The sequence below is a fragment of the Uloborus diversus genome, chromosome 10 (assembly GCF_026930045.1).
Source record: "Uloborus diversus isolate 005 chromosome 10, Udiv.v.3.1, whole genome shotgun sequence".
NCBI lineage: Eukaryota > Metazoa > Arthropoda > Arachnida > Araneae > Uloboridae > Uloborus > Uloborus diversus.
The window spans coordinates 96,330,139-96,349,978 of NC_072740.1; the positions used below are offsets into that span (position 1 = coordinate 96,330,139).

Sequence of the window (19,840 nt, forward strand, 5' to 3'; positions counted from 1 at the left end):
ATTTACGGGAAAAGCTCAAATTTACAGATATCCACAAAGATTCAAAGTTTAAGTCCAGCATGTCAATATTAGCAGCAGAAAAATAGTTCTTGATAGCAATAATTACACCACCACCACCACGCGTACAGTCATTAGCCACAAAATCAATCTTTTCTGAAAACAGCATATCTATTGTCAAATAAGTCAGCAGAATCAATATCTTCACAAAGCCAAGTTTCAGTAAGACAAATTATATCAAAATCTTCGAAAGAAATAGAGCTGAACATATCAGAAATTTATACTAATAAATATCAGAACCTATCAGAATATTGTTACTCAAATCTAGTTATTTTTCAACATTGTTACATGAACTATATAAATATAGCATTAAGAAACAGAGGATCTTTTATCAAAAACTAGCACTATACCAGATAATGAAAACATGATTACTTAACAATACAGGAAAGAGACTTATTTCTCATATTTAATACATAAAAATATAAAAATTTGTCATAAAAACTACCTTACCAACAAAATCTTAACAATTTCTAGGGCCTTGGATTCTTTACGGAGAACAACAAAGTGCAGTGGTGTTTTACCTTCTTTATCAGGAATACAGATATGAGCATCCTGAAATATTAAATTTTGTTTTAATGAACTATTTAAGCTTTTTTTCAATCGGAAGTAAATAATTACACTAAGGAAATCTGTTGTACTTTTATTAATGTTCAAAATATAAAATGAGGAGTAGATAAGAATCAATTCAGATAAGTAAAATGATAAATAAGCATACAAACCCGGGCTAAAAGCATTTTCAGATGCTCCAGACACGCATATGCTGCACTCCAATGCAATGGGGTTTTCTGAAAAACATTAAACTTGAATAGACACACATAGCAATGAAGATTTTCATAGGAATGAGCAAGAATAGTGTCAAAAGCATATTTAAGTTTTTTTTTTTTTTTTTTGCTGCACAGTATAATTGGAATGCTTGTGATTTTTTTTTTTTTTTTTTGTTTTCTTGTTTCAGAGAGCATAATTTGATGATGGCTGCATAGCAGTAAGCATCATATAAGATACTGCAACTGTTATATTTTAAGTTGCAGTGATCCAGCAGTTATAATCTTTATTGGAAATTAAGGACAGGAATGTTAGTGGTTGCTAATCACTTTTTTGACATACACTTAATATTTTATTAAATTTTGTACTTTGCATGAACTTTTATAGTTCATAGTAAAATTTTAAAATTTGAAATTAAAAAAAAATATCTAAAAATTTTGAGATGCATTTTAGAGATCACTGCTAAATGCTTTGAAGACAAAATTTTGTACACAACAATATGTCAGGGCTAGGGCTGTGCGATATACTGATATACAGTCATTTATCAATAAATATCTACTACTGCGATAACAATATTTAGATTTTTATCCGTTTGATATATCGCTTGAAAAGGAAATACAGGATTTAATTACAGAGAATTTGAAATACTAACTCAAAAATACATGATCTTTCATAGTTTGGTGTGATGGGTAAGTGTTTGAAATTTTAAGAAACTGTCTGCATTCTTCAACACGATTCATAGTTCAAATTAAACATAAACCGTTGATATTGTGCAAAATAAAAGGTTTAAGCAAAATACTGAACAGACATTTTTATTTTGAAAAAATTAAAAAAAGAAAAAATACTAAAGGGTTATTTCACATCAAATTGCTTAATGCCATGTGATGTCACATCTCCGATTGTCTCAATTATTTTTTTTTAAATAGATATCTAGAGAAAAGCCCAAATTATTTTTCTTTAGATTTTTTGAATGAAAATTATGCTTTGGTGATTTTTTTCAAAAATTCAATTTTTGATCATTTTTTGGAGTTATCGTATTGGCATGAATTTAGAAAAATCTCTCTAATTTCTTTATTTTTTAACCTATTAAGCTGAATTTTTTATCAATTTCAAGCAAATACTTTTTTTTTCAATGCAAATAGCAGACATTATTCTGTGAATAGTTCGGTGTTGCCACTCCTTATCTAAAGTCAGTTTTTATGCTTTTTCAATTGGGAGATTAAAAAAGTCATACCTCCGGAGTACCAACTATGATCTGACTCAATTTTTTTTTGCATCATATTTAAATCATTATCTTGCTATGTAGAAAAAAGTAGGAGGGTGTTGTTTGTTCTTTTGAAATAAAAAAATCTAAGTTTGTTTTGCAGAAAATACAAAGTTTCTATTACTTTAAGCCCTTTTAAGTTTAAAAAAGCCCAAAAGCTTTTCAGAACAATAAGTACTGGACTGTCAAAGGATAAAAATTGGTTCGTATCAGTAGTTAAGCGCTAAAAAGTAGTTCACTTTGGAAAAGAATTGTGCAAAAACCTCTGCTTCAGACTTCAGAAAAAAAAAAACACTTTTGATTGAATGTATTCTAAATATGAATAGTAATTTGAAGAATACAGTGCTGGCAAAAAAAAATCTTTATATTTAGTTAGCAATAAAAAACTTAACATGCAAACTTCTTGTCATGATTTTATTTGGCATGCTCCCTAGTTCTTTGGCCGAATGCCAAATATTCAGCCAGATTGTGGCGAAATATTTGGTATTCCGCCAATTCACAAATTAGCATGACAAGTAAAAGTTATGTAAAGTTTTTAATTGCCAACCAAATGTAAAGATTATTTTGCTAGCATTGTACAAACTATGAAGAATTTAGTTTTATATTTTTGTTAAAGTATCTCTTACACCCACGGAGATATAAGCATTTCTTTCAAAAATATGAATTTTTAAAAGGCTTTTGGCTCATAACACGCAGAGTTTTATGTCAAATATTACCAAACTTTCAGATATTTGACAGCATACAAGAGAAACACAATAATAAAATTTGAAATTAAAATATTGAAAAGTTGTTGAAATATGAACGTTTAAAGCAGTTGAATTTTCACTGTGTGTGCGCGAAAGATATCAATTTATGTTAGGAGAAACTATTTAAAATTTTTAGTGAACCTCACAAATGTGCCTTGGTTGAGTCAAATTAGAAAGCATATTTAAGTAAATCATTAACATTTATTAGTTCAATAAAAAATACAACATGATAAAACAAACATTTTAAAACTTTTAAGTAAAATTCATATAGAATCCTAAATCCAGATATAAAACCAAAAACTATTGCAGGAATTCTAACATAATTGAAGAACTTTTATACCACTGGTGCTCCATAAAACTCCATCTTGATAAATAGTCCTGAGGCTTTGAACTATCTTGACAATGGTAATTTGTGGCACAAATCAGGAATGGAACACAGAAGGCCGGCCGGCCTAGCGTACACCTTCAGCAAATGGATCTGGCTGTCAATCCATTTCCAGCCAGATGATTATCAGAAACCTGGGCAGCCAGCCCACTTCGGAAACTATACGGGAAACATTAACGTGGAGGAAGAGAGAGATGATTGATGAACGGATGTCTACCGCTTAAATACATCTTTACTGAAGTTCCATTCAATTTGCATATTGTCATTAGAATGTTCAATGAAATTCTTGAAAAAGAAACTCCAGAAAAGTTATTGGCAACAGTTAAATTCGTTGAAACCATTTCTTTGATGAACATTTTCTTTTCAATGTGAGTTTAACCACTAACTGCGAAGCTTGTTTACTTTTCTCACCATATTTGTTAGAATAAACGAAAGTTTTGTATGCAGAATTTTTTAGTGTAGCGTCAAGGTATAGAGAACCCCCTCACATAAAATAATTAAGTATAATTAATATAATTGCCCTAGCAACAGAAAGTCAAGAAAAATTAATAAAAATTTCTAATATTTTGACAATTTATAACCTTTATAATCCAAAGCAGAGAAAGATCCTACACCTTGTGATAAAATTTCAGCTCGATATCTTTAAAATTCAAGAAGTTATCAGAGAACTAATGAGCCAAATTTCAATAATTCTTCGATAGGCGAAGAATCGTAAAGTTCGTAAACTGGTAACACATGCCTGCCATCATTCAGTGCGATTCATGATAAAAACAGATTATTTGCAAACAATCCCTCACGAGTTGTCGCCTATCAAAGGCGATGTGAAATTCGGCTCATTAGATCGCTGATAACTTTTTAAATTTTAAAGATATCGACCTGAAACTTCATCAGGAGGTTTAGGATTTATCTGGGCTTTACATTATAAAGGTAAAGATTTGAAAAACATCCGTCATAAATTGGATGTCCGAGAAAAATCCCTTTATGAGAGGGGGGGGGGGGGGCGAGAACTCTTTTCTGTGAATTCTTGAACACCTAAAGAACTATGAGTCAAATTTAGCAAAGATCCAACAAAAACTTGATTTCTAAATGAGAAAAGCCGTCTCTGGAAGCAAAAAACTTCTATGGGGTTTTTTGTCCTCTGAGGAAGGGGAGAAAACTCTCTGTGAATTTTTGAGCATCGAAAGACCTCTGTGACAATCTGACATAAACTGGATTTTTGTATGAGAGAAAACCCTCTTTAGGGGGAGGGGAGGAGTCTGCACCTAAAACGAAGGGAAAACTCCCCTATGTGAATAATTGAGCATTAAAGGAACCTATGCGCAAGATTTAGCAAAGACCCATCACTAGCTTTTTAGCAGTGGGAAAAACCTCTTTGGGGGTTATGCCCCCCCCCCCTCGATAGGGAGTTGTGAAAATCCCTATGTGAGTTCCTGAGCATCTAAGGACCTATAAGCCAAATAGGCAAATATCCAAAGCAAACTGGATTTGCTCAAGGAAAAATCCTCTATGAGTCCCCCCTCCCCCCGTCATTGGAGTTGTCAAAAACCCCTATGTTAATTCTTGAGCATTGAAGGATCTATGTGCCAAATTTAGCAAAGATCTGACGTAAAATAAGCTACGGGGGTTTTGCCCCCATAGAGAGGGGCAGATGAAAACTTCTTATGTTAAGTCATGAGCATTCAAAGACTTCTTTTCCAAATTTGGCAAAAGATACAACCTAAATTGGATTTTTGTATAAGGAAAATTTCTCTTTGGGTTTTTTTGCACAGATAGGGGAGTGAAAACTATCCATTTGAATTCTGGATCATCAAAGGACTTCTGTGCAAAATCTCATGTAAACTGAATTTTTATGAGAAAAGGGTAAGTTACAAACATAATTATTGCGTAGTTTTTACCTGTGAAAACAGAATATTCAATATCATGTTGTAAACACCAAAATGAAACGTCTTCCTAGCAATTCAAGATAATGTCATATTCCACGTTCAAAGTTAGTGCAAAAGGGCTGGTACACCACCAGATTTTGACGTGCTATACAACATCGATTGATGAGACACATAGACGTGTTTTGGGCTGTTCTGCGAGAACATAATTGGTGGTAACACGAATGGTGTGCTCAGAACGAGCTTTGAACGCTTTTGTGCTGCTTGGGTGCATATTAAACCTTTTTAGTCTGGTATCATGATCTAAATCTGAAAGTCCCCTTACTAGTCTAGCAACTCTTCTTTAAACCATTTCCAATAAAGAAATATCTTTCCTGAGATAAGGAGACCAGAACTGAATAGCATACTCCAAATGAGGTCTTACCAAACTTCTATACAGTGCTGGCCAAATTATTAGACTAAGACTTTTAAAAGCAAATTCTTTATTGATTACATAAATATAGACACATTAACGAACAGTGAAATAATTATCTAATATTTAGTAAGCATTCCCTTGTTCCTGATGAGCATTTTAAGTCTTTTTGGCATACTTTACACCATTTCTTAACTTTTTGAAAAAGGAGGTAAAAAATTGTTTATACTCACTATTATATATACTCATATACACAGACTCACTAATTACCTAAAACTAACTTTAAATATAACAGAACACACTAATAAAAAGAACTAGGGAACTGTTTAAGCTGATTGAGGTTATGTTCCTGGTAGGTAGATAAACAAAGAACATAAACAAAGCAGACAGTGCTGCCACCTGCAAACATTAAATTATTCTAAAATAACGTAATAATCAGTGTACAGTATGTACTGTACTTTAACTGTAAAATAAATAGTATTTTAGTACAAATAGTGTACAATAAACAAAAAAAAAAACTCTTTAGACTAATAATTTGTGGCCAGCACTGTATAAAGGCAGAAAAACTTCCTTAGATTTGTTTGAAATAGATCTGTATTGATAAACCCATGTATTCTGTTGGCTTTATTAGTTGCAATGCTGCACTCTTAAATAAACTTGAAATCCTGATCGATTAAGTCACCCAGAACAAGAACATTTTCTGTCTGACTAGTGACTGAAACCTGTAAATAACAACTTGTACACTTATTTCCATGACCAAAGTGTAGCACTTGACATTTCCCTATATTTACTGCCATGCTCCATCCATGCACCACTAAGTAATATGATCTAAATCCTCTTGAAGCTGCTTTACTCTTTCTTAATTTTCTACAATCCCCTTAACTTTTACATCATCAACAAAACAATCCATATTTCCAAAAATATTTTCATGAATGTCATTCATAAAAAATTTTAACAAAAGAGGCCCTAAAGCTGATCCCCGAGGAACCCCACTTAAAACATCACTTCATTTAGAATGATTTCCCTTTACAACTACTTTCTATTTCCTACCAGTCAGCCAGTTCTTAACCCAAAGTAAAATTTTCCCTTCTATTCCTCTATCAGCTAGTTTGCTAAGAAGAGCAACATGTGGTACCTTACCAAAAGCTTCTTGAAAATCAATATAAACAACATCCACACACTTTTTATTATCTAAAGCCAAGGTAACCTTGTCATAGAAATACAATAAATTAGTACCACACAATTTTCCTTTCCAGAAACCATACTGCAAACTAGTCAACAGACTACTAGTCTCCAAGAAATCTATAATCTTGATGTCACACCTGTAACTGATTTTGTCACAATAATAACCGTAATCAAAAATTCATAAAATTCAACTTTTCATCACAAATGAGATTTTTTTAAAGTAAAATAGGACCTGAATCATTGAGAAATTATTTAAAAAATCCAGAAGATCATTAGTACAATAGATTCAATTGTTTCATGACATTCAAAAACTATAACTTTTTTTCTGTCACCCCCGTAATTACACATTTTTTAGATTTTCTACAACTTCCACTAATAATCACAAACTAATATTAGGTGATAATTATGTCGGATGTACACTTAATCATTCCTTGTTTTCATGAAAACTTAAATAGCATTTTTGAATAAAATATGAGCAACTTCAGTTGTGTAAACGTCATGATCGTAAATCATGAATTGACACGAGTGTTCAAGGAAAGTAAATTCAAAGGTAACTATAGATGCACTTCTCTTACTTCAAATTTTACGTTCTTTCAAGTCAACATTTAAATATTTACCTTTCCATAAATTAAGTATAAAATAAATTAGTTTCTTTTTTTTTCCTTTTTTATATCTAGCAAAAAAAAAAAAAAAAAGAACCACACACCGAAGAAGCACTAACTTATTAAAGTAAAAACTTACTCTTGTAGCATCTTGCAAATCAATCTCACCAGGCTTCAATTTCTTTAAAATCCGTGACAAGCACTTCAGATTTGGGGAAATTGCTGCATAATGTAACGGAGTAGCACCATCAAAATTTCTACACTGTACTGAAGCTTTATGTTGAAGTAAAAGTTTAACACATTGACTGAATCCCTGTGGGGGAAGAAAAATTTCTTAATTATAAATGTCAGTAACATACATTAACATTTAATACACAACCATTATATTTTTAGTAGCAGTGTCTGGAACCTGGCATTGTACAGATTGCTAGCATCTCAAACTAGGTAGTCTACCTTATTATAGAATAAAATCTGAGTACCTATCAACATTCCAAGAAAACAATTTCAGTCAAGGCCCTATCCATCACGGCTTGTGATTAAAAAAAAAAATCTTTTAATCAAAAAAGTGACATTTTTAAAATTTAAATTAGGTTTTTTTTTTTTTTTTAAATCTTCTAAAAATTCGTAGCTATTAATTACTTTTCATTTGTAAACATAATATATTTCATACAGTAGCTAATCCATTCAGCTTAATTCTAAAGATAACTTCTCTAACTATTCAATACATTTTAAAGATTTACAAATATGCTACAATACTTAGATAAAAAGTCATTTTGTTTTATGCTTTGTTTAAAAATAAGGTTTCAATCATCGTGTATGTTTTAGTGTAAAAGAATATGTTGAGCAATTACTTTTCTTAACTATATTAGTGATTTCGTTTTATGCTTTGTTTAAAAATAAGGTTTTCATCATCATGTATGTTTTAGTGCAAAACAATATGTTGAGCAATTTCTTTTCTTAACTATATTAGTGATGGTGTGTAAGAAAACTGCAAATTTTTATTTTGTTCTATACTGAATTGACTGTAATTTTGGAGTAAAAGCAATATTGCAAGAGTGAAAATCTGTTTCACACACAGAAAGAGGGATCTACGTAGTTTTGCCGGATGAAGTTAAGATTGTATAATGCAGTGGAGTTAAATTTATAGCAACACATTGAAAATGCATAATTAATTTATAAAAATAAAATGAACGGACTTTAACTAATGATTTTGTTTAAAAAAAATCACTAGACTCAAATCAATTGATTTAAATTAATGATTTTTTTTAATCACTTGATTTAATTCAACAAACCCTGCTATTCATTTTAAAAGGGAAAGGTGGGCAGGCCAATCTTTGGGCGATAGGGGGGGGGGGAGGATTACCTCCTTTCCGATTTTGGAAACAATTTAATTATGTAAGTGCAATATGTAATTTGATGTTTTTCTCCATAAAATGCTTCTTGAATATACATATTTTGGCCTCTTCAGGTCAAACTCTGAAATGATGGTCCTAGACGAGGCACTGTTCAAAATTTGAAAAAGAAATACACTTTCAAAAAATCAGGCACAAAGTTATTAGAACAGAATTTATTGACAAGTCTAAAAAAGCTGAAAAAATTTCAATGCAAAACTCTTGTTAGTTTGGATGCTTGTTTTCGCTTCCTTTTTTTACAAACGCGTTTTTCTCAAAACAAGTTTTTTCCAACTGATAAACATTCTAGCTAAAAAAGTTCAAGACAAATTGTTCTGAAAATGTGCGCAAAGAAAATTCTTTTTTGAATTAAAATCTATATGAACCTAACTTTAGGATGATAATATTATCAAAAATATTTTTTAATAAAAAAAAAGGTGAAAAAATAAATAGTAGAAAGCATAACACTATAATCAAACACCCCAAAAGCATGCTATTTTTCAACTTTTTTGATCATAATTAGGTTTATATTCTTAGGAAATATGTTAATAAAAAATAATAACAAATAAAAATTGTGATTTCGGTAATACCCATCAGCAACAAGCTCTGATGGTGGTCCAGCCATGGACCACCACGTCAAATTAGAAGCACAGCTTCTAATTCAACTAATTCTGGCGGAAATGACTTGAAAAAATAACAGTGTACTTCAAAACATAAGTACAATATCCTCCAAGTTTGAACAAAGTCTGTTTATTCCTTCCCCAGTAAAAAAATGAGAAATATTCTAATTTTGGCCTTCTAAATTGGTTTTCCCCTTAACAATTTTTTAAAAATTTCTTGGATTTCTTTTTTTTTTAAATTATTATTATTTCATGTATTTTCTATTTTGAAAAGTGGGGCAACTGCCCTCACTTGCCCCCTCTGAATATATCTTTGAATCTAGTAGGTGATTGTGCTGCACCCACCGCAATACTGCATTTTTCATTATAAATTTAGAGAAAAATGTAGAGTTTTTACCATCTCTCAAAGTGTTCAAGTAATCAAAAATCAGATCTTTACATCCTTGCTTACATCAGATACACAATCGTTCAAAATGCTTAGAACTCAGGAATATCTTCTAAAAAAAAGAGTCAAGTTGACAGTTATGCATCTGGCACCGAAACTTAGGGGCGGATAGTGGAATTTCTGACAACATGTTGAAAAAAGGCAAAATAGCATGTATGGGAGAAAAAAGCATTTTTCATAGGCAAAATTCCTGTAGGATTCTCAGTCAGAATGGGCAAAAATGATCCAGATTCACTTTATAAAAGCCTTGTGAATTCCATGCCTGGACAATGTGTTGCAGTCCTTCAAAGCAAAAGAATATGCAACTAAATATTAAAGTCATTTGCTGATTTTTGTAATTATTATTGTTGTATTTTATTACATAAAGATGGTTGATTTGAATAAAGTTTAGAAAAATTGTCTCAAAACTTTTGCTCAGGTTATTAAGTGAACATCTGAATTATTTTATTTCATGCATTTGTCTCAATTGTTCTAATGCTACATATTGTTGAGCTTTAAAAGGGGGCACAAATTCAAAGCTTCCTTAAGAAACTACTCTATCATTTACAGAAAAAGATATGACACAGAAAAATAGGCTCAATTTTTTTGCCAGCATCTGTAGTTAAATTTTTTGTAAATTAAAATTAACACTTGTACATTAAGCATGTTAAAAACATTCACTTGGATTTATTCAGCATGCAGGAACATTTTCATCTTGAAAAAAAAATCTCTAACATTTCAACAGTAAAAAATATAATTAAAAAAAAAAAAAACTTTTGATAAAATTCTTAACATATTTGTGAAAGGCAACAGAACTATTTTAGATGATGTGTAATTAGAAATGAGGGTTTTCCAGAAAATTTTGAGACATATGATTTTTCAAATCTCTAAACAATGACTGATGAAGGTTTTTAAAATTAACTCCTCGATCTTAATGCTGCAAAAATAAACAAAAGAAGCATTCTTTTCATCATGCATCAATTTGCTGTTTGAGAAATTTAATTAATTTTTTTTTAAAAAATCATACTTTTGCTGCAGCTGCATGGAGTGCTGTTTGTCCCTTGTTATCATTATTATCCACTTGTACTCCAGCCTTCAGTAAAAGTGAAACACAATCAGTGTGATCGTAAACAGTGCTCAAAATAAGTGGTGTTCTTCCAAGTTTATCCTTTTGCTCTAATGCATAAGAAGGTAGAGAAGAGATTAACTTCTTCAGTACACTCTTATTACCAGTTGAACATGCCCCAAGTAGTTTGGGCGATAATGTAGGAGGAAAAATTATTTCTTCAAACATAATGCAGCAAATCAAAAACAATAAATGTAGTATTCAAGAGATGATGCATGGTCTATAAGAACTTCTATAATAAAAAAAAAGACAAAATGAGAGAGAATGTAACAGTTCAAGTTTATACAAAACTACAAGTAAAAAAAATACATCAAATAAATCAGGGGTTCTGAAATTTTCAGGCTCTGCGCCCCTTTTTGCACATTCATGTGAGGTCATGCATTATTGAAATCATAACTCAAGATTCACATTGCCAAGGAGAGGTAAAGGACAGTATCTGCAGAATGAATTTTTGAGATATTTGAAGAAACCCGTTTTGGATTCAAATTTCAACAATAAGGAAATGTTGGAATTTGACGTTTTTATCATACTTTATTTTTAGTGGAAACCAAATAAGCAAGCTTGTACAGTAAAGTGCAATAGATAAAAAATGCAAAAAAATTTAAAAAAAAATCGTGGATCAGCCCTTTACCTTTTCACGGCAGCACATACAGTTGGCTCTCTGTTTAACGACGCTCTATTTAATGACTTTCTCTATTTAACGACGGCTTTTCACGGTCCCAGATGGTACACTATAGTGTTAAAAGCGTTCTATTTAAGGACGATTTTTTATGGTCCGTTGAAAGTCGTTAAACAGAGAGCCAACTGTATATGCAAAAAAAAAAAATTAGTTTCTTGGTCAAACGAATGTAATACCTAAGTATCATTGGCATAAAACATCTTCAAACTTCTATTCTTGCAGAACTAGTCTTCTAGATTCTGATTCTTGTAAAACCATTTTTACAGACCACATCAGGAATTATTATTATTTTCAAGTTCAATTTTACACAATCTTAATAACATTAAGTGTATCTCATCTTTATTCATTCATTTGCAAAGGACAACAAAGGCACCTAGGTTATACATCAAGAAAAATGAATAACAATGCTAGATACAAATACAAATGTGATGCCCAGCAACAGGCACTGGGCCCAGCTAGTCTGCTCCTAATCAATTTATTAGTCTCCAATGAAAATCAAAAGCCTTCCTACAGCTATCCACCTTCTCACTCTTTACAGCCTCTTCAAGGTAAGCTGTTTCAAATGCTGACAAACCTACTAAAGTAGTAGTGTTTCCGAATTTTTAGGTTTACCTAAGATTTTAATAGCTTAAAACAATGAACCCTTATCCTAGTTTCTGTATAAAACTTAATCTCTCATTTTGATAAAATTTAAACAACTGAATCTTGTCCGCTCTAACTCTCCTTTGCTCCAGGTTATGCATATCAAGACTTTTAAGCTTAGTACCATAATCAAAATCTGAAAGACCCCTTATTAACCCGGTAGCCCTTCTCTGAACCCTTTTGTTTTCAATAAAGAAAGATCTTTCTTCAGATAAGGAGACCAAAACTGAATATCATACTCCAAATGAGGACTTACCAAACTTTTATATAAAGGCTGAAAAACCTTCTTAGATTCGTATGAAATAGATCAGGGGTTGATTAAAAAGTTTTTATTTTCAAGTCTGCATTTTGTGAATAAAAGAAATTTTTATAAATTTTTTTTCTTTTTGTAAAAAAAAAAAACTTTTTGAGTGTTTTTCTTCTATTATTTTGTGTGAAAACAATCCTGTCATGCCGTAAGAAGAGCATGCATGGCTATCACAAATTTCATCTGAAATACCTTTGGCCTGATAGATTTCACTGCAAATAAATGACTTGGAGGCTGTAGGGTTTTTTTTTTTTTTCAGATATTTTTGATTTCACACCAACTGATTGTGCTTTACAAGTAATGAAAGATCTGATTTTACACATAAAATTTTGTAAAAGGTTTAATTTTAAAAAAAAATGAACTTTTGATAAGTGGCCCCTTTTAGGATATAGAATTTGGTGCAGGGGCGCAAAGAAGACCCGTGCCTGAATCATGCTTTAACCATTTGCAAAAATTTAACCTGTTAACACCTTTCATTTTGATAGATTTAAACAACTGAATCATGTCCCCTCTGACCCTCCTTTGATCAGGACTATACATATAAAGCCTATTAAGTCTGTTATCACAGTCTAAATCTGAAAGTTCCCTTACTAGTCTAGCAACTCTTCTTTAAACCCTTTCCAATAAAGAAATATCTTTCCTGAGATAAGGAGACCGAAACTGAACAGCATACTCCAAATGAGGTCTTACTAATCTCCTATATAAAGGCAGAAGAACCTTCTTAGATTTATTTGAAATAGATCTATTGATAAATCCAAACAATCTATTGACTTTGTTACTTACAATGCTACACTGTTGACAAAACTTGAATTCCTGATTTATTGAGACATCCCGATCAATAACATTTTCTGCCTGACTAATGACTGAACCCTGTAAATAATAACTTGTATGCTCATTTGCATGACCTAAATGTAACACTTGACCGTTCTCAACATTAACTGCTGTCATATCCCACTTATCTGTTCTGTTAGTGATATGATCTAAATCTTCTTGCAGCTGTTTTACTTGTTCTTCATTTTCTACAATCCCCATACCTTTGACTTCATTAGCAATACAATTTGTGTTTCCTGAAATATTTTCATGAATATCTTAATATATAAAAATCAATGTCCTGAGATAATATATATACATATATATATCAACGCACAGCCGAAACCGCTGAAGCTTCAGACTTGAAATTTGGCAGGTATGTCCGCATAATTACGAAAGTAACCACTAAGAAAGGATTTTTTGAAATCTCAATTAGTTCGGGAGAAATTAATTAAAACTCTTAATTTCTGCGAAATTAAAACCTGTCATTGAAATTCAAATCCCTTATTTTCGAAGGCTTTCCTCCATTCAAATCATTATTCAGTACTTCATCTCAACTTTTGGTCGATAGCGAACTATAAATTTGGTATTGTTTTTGTTTCTCACGTGATTCTTCGAGGCTTTTCTCAAGTCAAATCATAATGTTTCTATCTTTTGCTTTCACAAAACTTTGCTAGAAACGACTTTGTGTCTTTTGCTAGAAACTAAGTTTTTAAGAACATCATCACAGGCGGACTATCCTTTTGAAGTTAGAAGAGTGCAGTTTCCGGTTAAAGTTTGCTTTGCAATAACCATTAATAAGTCACAAGGACAGACATTAAAAGTAGCAGGGATTCGATTTAAAAGAAGACTTTTTTCACACGGCCAATGTTATGTAGCTTGCTCCAAAGTCAGTTCATCAAGCAGCTTAATAATTTTAGCACCAGGAAAAAAAAAAACTAAAAATGTTGTATACAAAGAAGTTCTTGCTTAAACATAGGTATAACAATAAAATGTGGATGGTCTGTGTTTGCAAAGATAATCAATACTTTAAAAGGATCGTTAATAACAGTTAAAGATCGGTTAAGGACAAGGGCATATATATAAGGAGTCCAGGGACCCCGGGATCCTCCCAAAATTAGGAAAAATTATAGGTAACTAAAGGACCCGACAGACGTTGTTCTGTTCAAACTTTGTAAATTGAAAAGTAAAAAAAATTCACTAAACTATCAAGTGTTTGAACCGTTTTGTTGAAAAAAATAAGTAAAAAGAAAAGGTGTTAAGCTGCTTGGTGTCAGAATGCGTATATTTATTACAACTTGATTTATCTAATGCCCACTGAACAGTTGTTTTATTAACTAATTTTTCTCCCGTACTTGATGGTTTGTTCTTTCAGCCATACTCAAAGGATAAAAAGCGTCCTCAGATATTAAGTGTAAAAAACTAACTACCCATCTAGAACAAACGGGAAATCCCGTTGCAACATCCCCCATATGAAAAAGAATAAAACAATGAAAAAGATATCGTTTAAAAAAATGATAAAGGTAAAAACAGTTCTCTGAATAAGCGAAAATCATTCATCCCTCCCCCCCCCCCATAAAGATGCAAAATAAACGCTTTCTTCAACTAAAATGACTAAAACCTCTTTAAAAACGAAAAGCAACTCCTTGCAATTTGAAATAATTCGCCAAATAAACAAAATATACAATAAATTACATTAACGGTAGCTTTAAAATGTAAACAAATGATCACACAACTCTATTGTTTACAGCCAAAGTCGCCAAGCCACCACGTTACTGTAATCCAGCCGATCAGTGAGCGAAACCAACTCCGACCGATTAGCGCTCGATCTTTTGAACGAAAACTTTTTAAACTTCATATATTGCCTAATTTGTTCTTTCCACCAAAGATAAAGATCTCCCACTGCACTGATCTTTCGTGTACAGAACTACCCTGTTGTAATTTATCTGGACGAAAATAAAATTTGTTTCGTCTTTAAATTCCATCATCTTTTCCTTTAATAATGTACTGATTAGTTAGATAATTCTTAACGTATTCTTGACATTGGTGCCAAAACTCAGATGGATTTCAGCCGAGAAACAAATGTTGCTAAGTACGGACGGTACTTTCTGATCATTTGGTTAGGAGAATCTAAAGCACCGATCCGGTCACATGGTTCAACTACGACGACAGAACACACGTTTTGCGTGAACTTTCCAGTACTTTACTTTAAAATATATCACGGGACCTAAAATCGTTGCTTTTAAGAAATGGAAAGCTTCATTCTCTCTCTACGTTTTATCTATTCTCAATTGACATATCACAGTAGGAAATTTCATTACAAAAAGGAGAACTGGCTTTCTTATTGTCCTTTGGCAACAGGTTTAATATTTATTTCAATTCTCGCTCAACAATAGGTTAAAATAAATATTAATCATTTGGGAGGTATAACCATCCAATGTTTAAATTTATTAATTAATTAACAAAAACGTTTCCGATTCGATCCATCGCACTTCGAAACCATGCTTGCACACAAAAAATTTAATCGAAATTGGTCCAGCCGTTTAAAAGCCTTATGGTGACAAACGTCCGCACAGAAGATTTTTATATATTAAGATAAGTAATTATTATTACAGGGGATTTTCGAAACTAGGTGCACCCCAGCTAATTCCATAACCCGAGCAATGCCGGGTACAGGAATGCTAGTCATTCATAAAAATAATAAACAAAAGGAGCCCTAAAACTTATCAAATGATCAAGATAGAAATGAAAACATAATGTTTAATTGTACATTGATAAAAATACATGCATTAAATGAAAATTGTTGGGTCTGATGACAAACAGCTTTCAGAAAAAAAAGCCAAAATTATAATAGGGGAAGAGGGGCACATGTGAACATTTTTTTTTCACTTCTTAATTTTTCAAAAAATATCATCATTTTCTCGGAGCAAAAGTGTCCCCATGATTAAATAGTCTTTTCTTTGTGACCTGGAATTATTTCAGATTTTTTTTTTTTAATTTATTTATTAACTTTATGGAATTTTTAAAAAATGACTTCACGAGTCTCTATAGGGGGGTACATGTAAACACAATTGAAAAATGTAGGACAAGCATCACATTTCAACAAAAAACTATGTAATATGAAACATAATATACATATATACCAATTGTATTGAGAGGTTTGTAACCTATGTTGTGTCAGTTTAAATTGTACAGTAACTGTCAATAAGAAAATATATTTTTCGAATTATGTAACTCTGCTAACTCAATGCTTAAAGTTTCGTTTCACTAGATCGACAACAAATATAAAACTGAACAATACAAAGAATATTTTATTTTACGAAGTTTATTCTTGTTGTACACTGCAGAACCTTTTATCCGGGAACCAAAAAACCGGGAAACCAGAAAACCAGCAACTTTTTGCTCGTTTTCCCCCGTCATTTTTAAAAGAAGCATTTTTGGCAGTTTAAAAAACTAAGCATTTTTTTGAAATGCCTAAAAGAATATTAACAGTTTCATAATAAATACCATATTACTCAGAAATTGGTAACTCGGGAAAATATTTACGAAAACGAACTTCAAAGGGTTATCCTTTATGCGGAACAAAATTTCCGAAATATTTTCTTGACTTAAAACGTACTTCACTCGTAAGTCGGAAACTTTCGTGTTTTATTCCAATTCAAAACTAAAGAAATAAATATTGTCGTCTCAGAGCAGCAGTAGGGCATCTTAGTGTTATTCCTGGGATTAGATTTCTTAGTGTTGCTCTGAGGTGACGGTATTGTCGCATTCTAATGCAATATCTTATTGAATGGCCTTTAATTAAAGCCGTTTAGAGCGTAAGTGATGTTGCAAAAATGCGGGAGACGCCGAAAACCAGATTTGCGAACTTTCCGGATAGTTGATCGTAGAATCTAAAAATTATTCCCCACAAGACTGTTAATAAGGCTGCAAGAACTCATAAATCAAATTTCTACTGATAATAACTTAATGCAAAAGCAATAGTTATCAATAACTACCGTAACTGCAAATACAAAACTTGTACAAAAAAATTTAAAAAAAAAACGCATTCATAAAAACAAATTTGTTTGCACACTATAGTAGAAAAATCACACATTTATGTTCAAAAACTTGTTTCTTGTCCTTCCCTTCATTTTCTTTCGTGTTAAAACACCGAAAAGTTTCTTTTTTCTTTTTCAAACTGAATGTGAGGGCCTCCGGTCTTATTGATAGCATCATTTTTTTTTTATGTTTAAGTTATTCTCTCTCTAGTAGTTTTTAATATTTTCATATTTAAAAGTATTTTTTGACTGTTTTCCTCTTATTTTAATGTGTAATACTATTTATTAAAGTAATTTAAGTTTAATAAACAATCGGCGAATAGCGCTTTTTAACAATCCAGAAAACCGGGAAATTCAGATATATCCGAGAATAGCAATGGTCCCGGACTTCCCAGATAATTGGTTCTCTACTGTAGTGCATTTAAGCTTCATACAGAATATGAAGATTAATTTAAAAATTACTTTAAATTCTAGTTTTTGGTTAAAGGAAAATAGTTTGTCTTTTTTTCCCTTGTAAATATTGTATAATACTACATTGTTGGCCAACTATTTAGTAGCAAAAGGATTTAAAAATGAAAAATAATAAAAAATAAAAAATTAATAATAATGTGGTACTAATTTATATATATTATATGAATGTATGTTTCTGGGGGTGGGTTTGTGTGTGTGTATGTTCCTATACAAATCTACAGTTTATGTCAGATTTCTTCCAAATTTGGCACAGAGGTTAATTGCTGCTCAGGAATTCATGTAGGGGTTTTTTTGGAATTTTAAAAAGATCGAAAGAGGTATAAATTTATATTTTGAGTCTCTTTAAATTGCTCTTTTTTACACGAATGATTTTTCGTATTGTTATGAATTTGGTCTGAATGAAAAGCGTGTAAAAAAATATCCCAGATGAAGTTTCTTCAAAGATTAAACGATAATCATTAAATTTGTGAACCTTGGTTCCAAGCAAAAGAAAATGACTAGCAACTTATAGCCACCAGGAAATATTTTAAATACAATCAACAAAAAAAGTATCTTAAACAATGGATGTTAATGCGTTTTAAGGGCAAGCGTGGATGTATGGCAAGAGAACCGTACATATATGAAATGTTGCTATTCAGCGTTTCTTAAAATGAACCCTGGGAAGCCTCAAGGATTCGTTGAGACCTTTTACAGTTTTACTTAAGGTGCATGCTACCGTTGAATCATAAATGTTCAATAAAAAATCCTGTAACAATAAGGATTGCGTTTAATTTTCTATCACTATTTTGAACAATCACCAGCAGAGAAGATACTAAAATTGAGTTAGGTATTAATAACGAATTCATTCTACCCTATAAACAGGTCCTTATAGCATGTGTATACTGTAGAAATTGGACTTCACACCAAATTACGGTACAGTTGGAAAAGTGAAGCAGCGCACCCCAAATTACCAGCTTGGCTGACACAGGACAACAACATTTTAGACTGTTTCAGCATTAAAACACTTAACATTCATTAAAACAACATCTGGTTCTTATTTGCGACATAAATTTAAATTAATGTTGTATGAAACTTATACAAACCAATATGCAATATGTATATGTTCTCTATACTATTCCATGATTTACGTAGGATATTTACCTGATTTGGTTCAATTAAGTTAAGGGTGCTCTTCACTGAGAGTCTGAAAGATTCGGATCTAATGTTAACCTACCAGGAAAGTTGGAGCTTGTTTTACAAATTCCTGTGAAGTTTTCGGATCAATTTTTTTTCTGAGTATTTTTCAAGACCATGTCGGTGTATTTTAGTTTTTACTTTTTTTATGTGTCCATTCTCCGATTTTTTAAAATTCGAGAAAAAATGAATTTCTTCGAAAACGAGGTACTGTTGGATATTTCGCTCTGTAAAACATCTGGAACTCGTGCTATCGAAATTTTAAGAACGCCCTAACACGCAAAATATTTTCAGCTCTCTTTTGAGATCTCGTTTGAAATAATGCGACCATTTTTTAAACAAATATCGGGTTCTAACTATTGAAAAAAATTTCAAAATACGTTCACTTTTTGCATTTGCTCCGCCCCTCATAGTAAACGCCCCTTTTTTGAGGGGAGAGAGCTAATGGGGTGTAAGATTTATTACCCTCTCATTAGTTCCCCTCAATGACCTTCGCTGGACGTTCTCCTCTTTTTTTCCTAAGGTTTTCTTGAAGAATCAAGTGCTTTTGAAAGTGATTTCATGTAGATGCGTGCTATAAGCTGTTAAATTAGCAACATCTGCTTTTTTTTTTTTTTTTTCAAATTTGTGGTTTGAAAAGAAATAGATTGGAAAGGGATATTTCTGAGTCAAATTGTTTATTAAGAATATAATGAACATTGTTACAATGCTGTCGAATGCGAAAAGTTGACATTTTTCCCTTCCAGTAGAAAAATATTTTTATATATGGATTAAATCGTATTCCAGATTCCAGATACTAGGTATTTTGCATTGTTTTTCATTTGTGTGTTTTATGTTACTACAAATGTACACACATAAAGTGCT

The 19,840-nt window shown here is 31.7% G+C and overlaps 1 protein-coding gene across 1 annotated transcript in view; it reads right to left on the reverse strand.

Moving 5' to 3' along the window:
• Positions 1-11,022, reverse strand: part of LOC129231099 (inversin-like) — a 123,188-nt gene extending 112,166 nt beyond the window's left edge. The window contains exons 1-4 of the mRNA XM_054865346.1: positions 10,756-11,022; positions 7,433-7,606; positions 777-842; positions 508-609 (exon numbers count right to left, since the gene is read on the reverse strand). Coding sequence (XP_054721321.1) covers positions 508-609; positions 777-842; positions 7,433-7,606; positions 10,756-11,022 — 609 coding nt within the window. The remainder of the gene's footprint in view (positions 1-507; positions 610-776; positions 843-7,432; positions 7,607-10,755) is intronic.
• Positions 11,023-19,840: the final 8,818 nt, after the last annotated feature.